The 10,491-nt window shown below is 46.3% G+C and overlaps 2 protein-coding genes across 2 annotated transcripts in view; one reads left to right on the top strand and one right to left on the bottom strand.

Moving 5' to 3' along the window:
- CS (citrate synthase) overlaps positions 1 to 3,053 on the top strand; it is a 30,624-nt gene extending 27,571 nt beyond the window's left edge. Inside the window, exons 8-11 of the mRNA XM_016224512.2 lie at positions 388 to 517; positions 636 to 737; positions 939 to 1,148; positions 1,463 to 3,053. Of these exons, the coding sequence (XP_016079998.1) occupies positions 388 to 517; positions 636 to 737; positions 939 to 1,148; positions 1,463 to 1,633 (613 nt within the window). The 3' untranslated portion in view covers positions 1,634 to 3,053. The remainder of the gene's footprint in view (positions 1 to 387; positions 518 to 635; positions 738 to 938; positions 1,149 to 1,462) is intronic.
- Positions 3,054 to 3,952: 899 nt separating this feature from the next.
- On the bottom strand, positions 3,953 to 7,571 carry COQ10A (coenzyme Q10A). The gene is made up of 5 exons (XM_087814608.1): positions 7,438 to 7,571; positions 6,748 to 6,894; positions 5,799 to 5,991; positions 5,460 to 5,561; positions 3,953 to 4,768 (listed from the first exon to the last, which is right to left on the bottom strand). Exons 1-5 carry the CDS (start codon positions 7,569 to 7,571, stop codon positions 4,601 to 4,603), a joined length of 744 nt encoding a protein of 247 aa, XP_087670734.1. The 3' UTR covers positions 3,953 to 4,600.
- Between the last annotated feature and the right edge of the window lie 2,920 nt (positions 7,572 to 10,491).

A 10,491-nucleotide genomic window follows, 5' to 3' on the forward strand; every position in this document is an offset into this window, starting at 1 on the left:
ACAGGGAAATGATAACCACACCAAGAACAAGAGAGTGCTTCTAGGTGGGAAAAGGTACTAGCTGTTCACATAAGGTTTTCCTTTAGCTTTCCAGGAGCTCCCTCTTCTGGCCATTGCTTATTAGAGCTGGAGTGAGAGTCAGGGAGCTTGGCACACAGGCTTCATCAACCAGTAACCTCTCCAGTTCTGTGGATTAGTGAACAAAGGCTGGTAATGAGATTGGGACATCTTTTACAAGAGCTTATGAATAACTGACTGGCTGGCTATAGGCTGGTGTACGCCCATAACTAGGCTAGTATGTGACAAGAGAACTAGGTCTATGTTTCCATAATCTGACCCTTTTCCTCTTTCTCTTGACCTTGACTCTCCTTTCTTATTTCCCCACAGTGACCATGAAGGTGGCAATGTAAGTGCCCATACCAGCCACTTGGTGGGCAGTGCCCTTTCAGACCCGTACCTGTCCTTTGCAGCAGCCATGAATGGGCTGGCAGGGCCCCTACATGGACTGGCAAATCAGGTAAGACTATTCTTTTTCTTTTCCTGCTCCATGTTCGTAATCCTATGCTTTTGTTTCTGATCTTGACGTTCTCCTTAGCATATGTATTGACACTTTATTCCTCAAACCTTATCCATAGGAAGTACTTGTCTGGCTGACACACCTACAGAAGGAAGTTGGCAAAGATGTGTCAGATGAAAAATTACGAGACTACATCTGGAACACACTCAACTCAGGGCGGGTAAGCAGAGATGTTTAGCAACTAGGAAAGAAGTCAAGACCCAAGTTCTCCAATTAGGAAGAATTAAGGAGAAAAGAATGAAAAGTGGTCCCTAAATTAGAGGAGTACTCCCCACCCCCCTATTTGTCTATCCTGAAGAATTTAGAAAAGACAAGAATTTCCACCTGAGAATATAACTGGCTTTTTTCCGCCTCTTTACAGGTTGTCCCAGGCTATGGCCATGCAGTACTGAGAAAGACTGATCCACGATACACGTGTCAGCGAGAGTTTGCTCTGAAACACCTGCCTAACGACCCCATGTTTAAGCTTGTTGCTCAGCTGTACAAGATTGTGCCCAATGTCCTCTTAGAACAGGGCAAGGCCAAGAATCCTTGGCCCAATGTAGATGCTCACAGTGGGGTGCTGCTCCAGGTGAGTCCTCCCTTTCCGGCTTTCCCTTTACTTTTTAGTAAACACTACTGTTTTCTGCCATGCACAAAGTCAATTCCCTAGTCAAAGCAGGGACTCTTATACCTCTTTCCTTACCTTTCTGATAAAGTTGCCTATGGTTGAGAAGGTGTGGGCAGGAGGAAAGGAGTGCTCTGTTTTCAGAATCGCAATTGCTATACTTTTCCCAGTGTCATTTCTATTCAACGCTAACTGGGCTAAGGTTTCTGTGACCCTGGATTTGTAAATGCCACTACCTCTAGGCCTTTAACAAAACACTTTTCTCTTTTACCTTACAGTACTATGGCATGACGGAGATGAACTACTACACGGTCCTGTTTGGGGTGTCACGAGCATTGGGTGTACTGGCACAGCTCATCTGGAGCCGAGCCCTAGGCTTCCCTCTAGAGAGGCCCAAGTCCATGAGCACAGATGGTCTGATGAAGTTTGTGGACTCTAAGTCAGGGTAAAACTGGAGACTTGGGAGAAAACTAACTACCAGAAGTGAGGGAGCTTTAAAAAAAAGTGTACTTTTGTTTTGTTTCAGGGGGCTTTTAAAGACTTAAGATTAAGTTGTATCTGAGGCACTGATAATAAGTTTGAGGTTAAAATATAAATTAAGACTTTAAAAGATGAAAAATGACACCTTTTTCCCTAACCAGCTCCTTTCCCCTGCCTGGTATGAGTTGCCCATCAACTGTAAGATAACCAGGACTAATGCATGTGGTGTGGGTTAAATCTGCACCCCCCACTGCCCCCCCCCCCCCCCACACACACACCACCTCTAGAGTGAGAATCTCCTCTTTCCCTGGGTCAAAGCTGATTGCAGAGGATCTACAGTCACTTATTCTGCCCAGCCCTCAGTAGGCCAGCAAACCAGGACTCTGCCCCTTCTGTTTCCATAGGAATCATGTTTGATTGTCAGCTGTACCAAGTCCCATCTGCACAGACACTTCCTAGCAAGACCTATTGGTTAGCTGCACATGCTTTGGGCATTTTTTTTTTTATGCTACCAGGTAACCATAAAGGCTGTGACCGTAAAGGCCATGGCATTTGTTGTTACTGGCACCCAGTGTTTGATTTTTCTTTCCTTTTTAAGTTATCCCATAAAAATTAAGATCTGGGAGTGTTCTGTTCTACACTGCTTTAATACCTCCTCAGAGATTTTCTATACATGCTGCACCTCAAGCTGAGGATGCTCTGGACCTTCCCCTCTTGATCTCTACTAGAGACCTCTTTCTGCAGGTTGTATAAACCACTGTCTGATATATGGTCTTTCCCAGCCATTTGGCTTTATCAGTGCTTAAAATGAACTAAATTTTTTAGCCATTACCCTCTGACCTTTTTTTCCCTTTATTTTAGTATGCTGTGGGGCATAGAATAGGGACTTAGGACTGAACAGCATGATATCTTCATGGCCTTGGTTCCAGAGGTACTAGCACCTTTTTCTGAGCAGGAAAATTACTTAAGTTTGAACATGGTCTCCTTGGAATATCAAGTCCTGGGGCTGAGGGCATTAAAAATAGTAAGCCTCCTTCCTCATCCCCTGCCACAAGAATATATCCCTTTATTTATCAAGATCCTTATCCTGCCTGCCCCATCCCTAAGAGCTCACAGTATAGTGTTTGTTTTAGAAGCCCCATCTGCACAGGTTTTCAGTGACTCAGAATGCCGTACTGCCTTTTCTTTAAGAAAGGATTGATATACACTCCTGCTGTGCCCCCTTTCTCCCTCACAACTCCTGCCTGTGTTTGTGTGGATCCCTAATCCCAGAACCATGCTGTTCAGATGGACACGCTGTCTGTAAACCCCTGGGTAACTTGTTAAGTCATGATGCAGACTTCAGGTTGTTCTGTATAAAATGCAAAATAAATGTTTTTATTAACAATGCTTGAGCCTGCTATTAAATAAGTCCTGGAAGAATCTATTATGAGGTAAGAAATCTGGCTGCCAAGATCATGGACTTAAATGGGTTATAAATTAATGTGTAGATCCCTTTATTTTTAGATAGGGTTAGCATTTCTTTACCCTAATCTGAAGACAGGCTCCCTGTGAGATTTCCAAAGAAGATTTCTGTCTTTCCTCAAGATTAGAAGTCCTTGACCTTTAGCCCCCATCCTTCCTTATTTTGTTGTAAGGTAGAACACTCCAGGACTGGAGCTGAGACTTCACAACTGCTGATGTGACTAATCCAAGGAAACTGGTTCAGCCTACTGGGTGAAAGGAACAAACTATGCCAGCGACAAATTAGGGATAGGACAGCTAGCTGAGGATGCGAACCACTAGAGTGCTCTGGTACTTCATGGAATGCCTATTCTTTGCAGCTTCCCATAAAATAAAAGGTGGTCCTGAGGGCATCAGTTACACAGGAGGTCTGAGACCAGATTATTCTATCTTGAGACTCCTGCTACAACTGACCTTCTGAAAAAGTCTATTAATAGGCAAGGCAGCCGGTACTAGGTCCTGGCTTGTAGAATGTACTACTATAGATAGCAAGGACACTATGTTCAAGAGGCCTCTTGCACCTTTACTCCCCTAGGAAGGAAGCCGTGACTTTCTTCTACTCTGCTACACCTATAGTATTTTCAAGAAACAATACCAGAAAGTCCAGCCCAGGCCAGGTATCTCAGTTGGTTAGAGCATCATCCCAATATGCCAAAGTTGCGGGTTTGATCTCCAGTCGGCATGTACAGAAAACAACCAATGAATACATAAATGGGTGGAGCAACAAATCAGTGTTTTTCTCTCAAATCAGTAAATAAAAGAATTTTTTTAAAAAGCCAAATTCACACAGTCATAATTAATTTATTGAAATTTTATAAAAACTCAGGCCAAGTGGAAGAATAAGGTACAGCCCAAGAATGCAACTCTGTCCAGTGCTTTTTTCTCCTCACCCCGTGGCACTGATAAGAAAGCCCCAGGCTCTCCACTAACATGGAAATATTTTTTAAAGTAAGGTCATGTGATTTCAAGCTGTGGCCAGATCTCTGGCATCCCCTGAGGCACTTCAAGCAAGCAAAAGTAATTGACCATTCAGTTCCTCTGTGTCAGAGGGAAAAGCTCAATTTATTCAATCCTTAAGAAAAGTTGCTGTTTTCCCTGGTCAGACACTAAGGTATCTTGACAGGGCTCAGAGATAGCCACACAGTCCTAATTATAATTCAGTGTGAGAAAGCTGCAGGCATCAGGCATATAGGGCTCTCAAGGTGAGCCCGACCATTTCCTAATCATTTGTCCTTTCCATACCCCCCTGCCATTTCTTTCTCCCAGCGTTTCCAGCCAGCTTAGAGCCCAATTTCTGGAGAAACAGGAGGGAAAACAGTACTATAAACACAGACTTCTCTCAGATTGGAGCAGGAGCCAAGTGAAATAAATAAAAGAATTGGGTGGAGAGGGAGAGTCAAGAAGCTAAGGAACACTCTTAACACTCTTTTGCCTCAACTGTGGTGCACCTCATGGAACATCAGTTCACGGGGGATGGCTGTTTCTGGACCAAACTTGGTGGCTGCCCGGCGCTCGAAGGCAGCGACATTCTGTTTGACAACCTCATCAAAAAACATGGTGGCCAGCTGGGAGTGCAGCAGAGAACGAAATTCAAAGGAAATCTGGGAATGGGTAAGAGACAGTCAGAAACTCTAAGACCATGCTGGATAGTCCCTGGCCAAATGCAAGGATACTTATTCAGTGCCTTTTCTTACCCTCCCCTTTCAGTTCCTTAGAGCCCCTCAAAAGCCCTAACTTAGGACTGAGCACAATGTTCAAGTTTGATAAAAGGTCAGACCTGTAGAAAGGGTCATTGACTTGGGAAGTCTAAGTGCTAGCTATACATAAAGAATAACTGTCGCCCAGCCGGTGTGTCTCAGTGATTGAGCATCAGACCTAGGAACCAAGAGGTCACGGTTTGATTCCTGGTCAGGGCACGTGCCCAGGTTGCCTGCTCATCTCCAGTAGGGGGCATGCAGGAGGCAGCTGATAGATGTTTCTCTCTCTCCCTTCTCCCTTCCTTTCTCTAAAAAAAATTTTGAAAAAGAATAACTGTCACATAGCCCTGGCCAGGTAGCTCAGTTGGTTAGAGCATCATCCTGAAACACCAGGGTTGTGAGTTTGATCTCCATCTGGTCAGGGCACATACAGGAAGCAATCAATGAATACATGAATAAGTGAAACAAATTGATGTTTCTTCCTTCTCTCTCTAAAAAATCAAAAATATGTTTAAAAAAAGAATAACTGTCACAGTACCTGAGCTCTGCCCCCACACCCAATTGTAGCCCTGTGTCATTCAGGCTCCTGACTCACCGAAAAGTCCACAGTGCAAGTTCGGGGGTAGGCAGGAATACCCGGGCTGAATCGCCAAATGGTCTCTAAGTGGTTGAAGAGCTTGCCATCAGTGCAAACAGCCTAGAATAGGGCAGTCAGGTAGTTAAACATCATACAATGGAATAAAACCTATAATGAGTATAGGAGGCTATAAGAAGGAATTGAAAGTCATTTTCCTTTCCTTCTAATATTTTATTAGGGAAGTATTTGAGATATGGAAATAAATGATTACAAGGAAGGCCAAACTAGTCCTTAAATGTAAAATGCTAAAGAACACAGAAGAAACTTCCTGATCAATCTGTTCCAGACAAACCTCACCTTGACCATGTGAGGTTTGACCGTGGAAACAGCAGAGGTATAACGTTCCATGATAGGTGGAAAGCCAACCTCCAACTGGGCTTTCAGGTGACCTTTGCGGCTGGATACCACCAAAGACTTCTTACACCAAGGCACAAACTCGCAGTACTCCTGGACATTGGATACCACCTCGAACATCTCCTGCATTGAGTACCTAGGAGAAGGAATCAGAGAGGCCAAGGAACTGCCAGCTGGTTCAGTCTCCTCCTTGCCCTAGGTGTGTTCCCCCCAGTACCTCTGCCCACTAACCATGCACCTTCAGGAACTAGAGACCCCAAATAAGCCTAAATGAATGGCTTCCCAAAGCAGATGTGCAAATTTTCATGTTAATGTTACCTTATGTTTTACAGTTTAGAGAATGCTTTTGCATTTAGTATCTATTTTTATCTTGTGAGGGATCATCTAGGAAGAACAGGGGTTGTCAGTCATACAAGGACTCAAATCCCAGCTCTACAACTTTCTAACAATGTAGTCTTAGGTACATTATCTGTGCCTCCATTTTCTCACCTGCAAGTCAGAGGCAATAACAATACCTAATTCATAGGTTTGTTGAAAGGAGCAAATGAGAAAATCTATGTAAAACACCTAAGCAGCCTAACTGCTAGCAGTAGCAAGTGTTCAGTAAGTGTTAGGTAACCTGAGAATACATAAACTCAGGTCGGCAGAGAAATAATACCCTGTTGTCTTATCCTAGGGACGTTTCACTTAATGCACATGCAGGGCAATCAAGAAGGGGGAAATTAAGTTGGAAAGCTGGCAGGAGAGGATAAAGGATCAGTAGTACAGCTGGGAGAGATGGGCAGGGATGAATCTTGCTCACTATTTCTACCCTTACACTCTAACCTGGACATGGTTATTTGTTTGGAGGGAAGGGAATGTGGAGGGATGCTGGACAGGGGAGGATGCTCACCCCATGATCCTACGCTCGGAGTAAGCCTTTCTCTTGTTGGTGAAGGGGGCAGCAAAGCCCATGAAGGAACGGCTGGATGGTAAGCCACCCTCAGCCGCCAAGACTTGGGCAGCCCGGGGTAAGAGGAGGCTGCAGGAAATCAGAAATCTAAGCCCAAAAGGAAAGGAGAGACAACGTCAGGTTTCTCTTGTGTTCAACCATTCCCAGGGGAAGGGGAAGGGGGGCACATCCCAGAGGAAGGTCGTCCAGTCAAGCTTTTCCCCCAGCACCTGCTGCAGCCCGCCAGGCTCCCTGGCCAGGCAGTCACGAGTGCGAAAGGTCGAGGGCGGCCGAGGACAGCGCCGCGGGAGGAGACGGGAAGAGACGGGAGAAAGCACAGTGCCAGTTGCATTTGACTGCGGGCTACGCTGCTGCTGTAAGCCGGGAAACAGGCTAGGCCCCGGGGCTTCCACAAACCCGCTGCCGCCAGGGCATCCGCGAGGGGCAAGAACTGGCTGGGCACCCACTTAGGGGACTTCCCCTTGGGAATAACTTGCAAATGTGTTCCCCAAAGCTGTACATTGGACCCCGGGGTACGACCACTGCCACCCCGCCGCGCTAGCATCCCTGGGTTGCAGTCATCCACCGCGGAACTTGGGGTCCTGAGCGACCCCCTCTCCTCCCGCGCGGCAGCCCGCGCCTCCCTCTCACCTCATTGGTCGCCGCGGTCGCGGAGGGCCCGGGGGCGGGGCCGGGCGCGCGCCCGGGCGGAGCGGGAGGCCGCAGCAGCACTGGGCCACCGCGCGCGTCCCGACGGGGAGCCGCCGCGCGCCCGCCGAGGCCATGCGCGCGACCCTCCCTAGGCCTCGGCTCTGACGCCTGCTGCGTCCTCCTCACTCCAGGGGGAGCGGGCGCCCCGCTGGTTCAGGGAGCGCGGGGGTGGCGCGGGGCAGCGGCTCCTCTCGCCTTGCTCCCGCCCGGGCGGCGGAGTGAGCTAGAACTGAAGCCGCGACCGCTGTTCCCGCAGCTCCCTGTACCCACACGTCACGCGGTTGCCATGGCTCGAGACCGGGTGAGGGAGGAAGCAAGGAGAGGACACGGCTTGTCGGGAGATGTAGTTTCACACCTCTGGCAAGAAAGGGCACTGGAGCGTGTGTGTGAGGAGCTGTAGACATGGCCGGGTGGTGCAAAGTCGCCAGGCAAACTACTTGGTCATCCTGAGGTCACGGACCTGATACATAAGCACAAAGGCGATTTTGTGGGCGTGTCAACAGAAGATATCTGTTGATCTCTTAGAGCCTTTATCATATTCCACCTTGTTTATAGCTAGTTCTATAACTTCTGTTCATCTTTGTAACCTCCATAGTGCTTAGTACTGTGCTTTACATCTTTGAGAATGGAAATGAATGTTCCAAGCTCTGGGCAAAGAAGGGTTTACATAGTTTTCTCCTTTAATATTTATACAAAGAAGTCGAGGTGGAAAGAATCAGACTGACTTCTAGGGGAGAGAACCATCTTTGTCTGGAAAAATATGCACTTGATGAAGGGTGAGGCCTAATGGGCAGGAGGAACCCAGGCAATGAAATGTCACTACTGCTTTCCATCGTGATACAAAGAGAAAAAAATGCTCTTGATAAAAGTGGGGAGAACAAAAGAAGAAGAAAAGGAGAAATGAATGAGCAATTTGAGACTGGATCCATGTGTACAAGGGCCATTGAAATTCTCCCACAATGGTGGTGCTTGCCCTGGCTGATGTGGGTTAGAGCCTCAGCATATGCACAATGGGTCGTGGGTTTGATTCCTGTCAAGGGCACGTACCTGGGTTACAGGTTCCGTCCCTGGACCTGACCAGGGCACATGCAGGAGGCAACCAATCAATGATCCTTCTCTCTCTCTAAAAATCAATGGGGGGAAAATATCCTCAGGTGAGGATTAACAACAACAACAAAAAAGAAGAATGGTGGTGCCTGCTGTTACAATTAAAGATGTTTATACGACATTGTAAGCTCCTCTGCTTTCTTTCTAAATCTTTAGTCAAGCTCTCCACATTCAGGAAAGCTTTGTATGTATGTATGAGTAGTGTTATGCGGGGGGGGGGGGGGGGGGGGGGGGGGGGGGGGGGGGAAGTAGGTAAAATAATTAAAGACTGTGTTGCCTTTTGGGTTTAATTCGTGTGGAAGAGAGACATCTTGCCCAGAAACAGGGGCCTGGAAACAGATATAAATCCTCCAACTCCCCTTACTCCTTGAGATTGACATTTATTTTGGGCTTTCCACTGAATATGGATTGATTTCAAGTTTGAGCCAATTTTATCTGGAATTCAATGAGCAGGAGTCCTCCTTTGAACACCTAAGGAAGGAGTTCCTGGCTTACAGTTAACATTTTGTAAGGAAGGTGTTTTGATCTGTATTTTATATTTATATATAACCCAAGTTTGGGAATGATCTCATTTCCTTTTCTTTGCTAACATTTCTTCTTTTTTCTTCATCACCACCATCCCAAACAGAAGGATACAGTATTTCCTTCCAGTTCAAAGATGATAACCTGGAGCCACTCTCAGTGGGCATGTGACCTTGAGGGACAAATTTACTCTCTCCAACCTCACTCTCTTGTCTAGTCCCACACCCTCTGACTAAAGGTTTATACATGTGAGACAGCTACTTCAAGTGATGAGGAAAGATCTGGCCAGATAAAAGACAGAAATTGACTGGGATACATGACTGAACTGTGACCTCATTAACATTCTGCCGTATGGGAATTAACTGCTGAACAATCCCCAAGGTACAATAGGCCTGCCAAGCCAATTTGCTTGCTGTACCCTACTAATTAGATTAGCTAATTACTGCCTTTTAAATTTTTCTTAGTTCATTCCCTGTACTTGAAACAACCAATTTCCTGCCATTTCGCCATCATTCTGCATTGATAACTTCCTTCAAATACTGGCTCAAAGTGCACCTCCTCCAGGAAGACCCTCTTGACTGAACCCATCCCTCAACATTAACGTCATGTAAAAGTAGCAAGTACCCTATATTCACTAGTTGTTTCATGTGTATACGTATATTCTCCTACTAAGTTATAAGCTCCACAAAAATAGACACCATTACTTCTAAGTTTCTACCTCCAGATCAGTTAATACAGTGCTGTACTCAATGGTGAGTTTTCAATCAACATTTATTAGAAGAATGAACACTGAGTCTTAAAGACAGGCAGGCATCTGCCTAGATTTATCCAAATATAAATTCAGTAGTTGAATCCAGTAGAACTGTCCACATTAGAGGGCTTTGCCACCACTTCTGACCTCCTTCTTGCCCACCCTGTGCATCTCCTTGAGCCCTGGAAGTATCTGTGTTATGTACATCATATTCCTTTTTTCCCTACTGGGAAGTCCTCCTTCTGTGCTCTGAATGATATTAAAAATAACTCTTCTAGCCCTTCCTCCTCCTCCTAGCTGCCCAAAGAACCTGGCTGGCAACCTCTCTTGTTCACCTCCACTCCAGAGCCAGACCCAGGCACGTGACTCCAGCTCAGCTCCTGACTCCTAATTCCTCAGGTTACCAAGAGCTATTTCAGGCCATACAGGCCACATAGTCCCCTCCTCCCTATCCTCTGGGCCATATCCTAGCTTAGCCCTTCTTGGAAGGTCCATCATACCCAATAGCTAAGTCAGCATGTCCCAACACCCATATCTATCTCATCTCCAGCTACCTTCAGTTTCTACTTTTTCAGCCTCATCTTCATCACCATCGTCAAATATTAAGTGCCTGT

Source organism: Miniopterus natalensis, chromosome 2 (assembly GCF_054644295.1).
Source record: "Miniopterus natalensis isolate mMinNat1 chromosome 2, mMinNat1.hap1, whole genome shotgun sequence".
Taxonomy (NCBI): domain Eukaryota; kingdom Metazoa; phylum Chordata; class Mammalia; order Chiroptera; family Miniopteridae; genus Miniopterus; species Miniopterus natalensis.

Coding starts and splice junctions, on each gene's coding strand:
- COQ10A (XM_087814608.1), bottom strand. CDS start 7,571: ATGGCCTCGGCGGGCGCGCGGCGGCTCCCCGTCGGGACGCGCGCGGTG. Junction 5,992..6,747: donor TCCGAGCGTAGGATCATGGG/GTGAGCATCCTC, acceptor TCCTTCTCCTAG/GTACTCAATGCAGGAGATGT. Junction 5,562..5,798: donor TCAAACCTCACATGGTCAAG/GTGAGGTTTGTC, acceptor GCCCTATTCTAG/GCTGTTTGCACTGATGGCAA.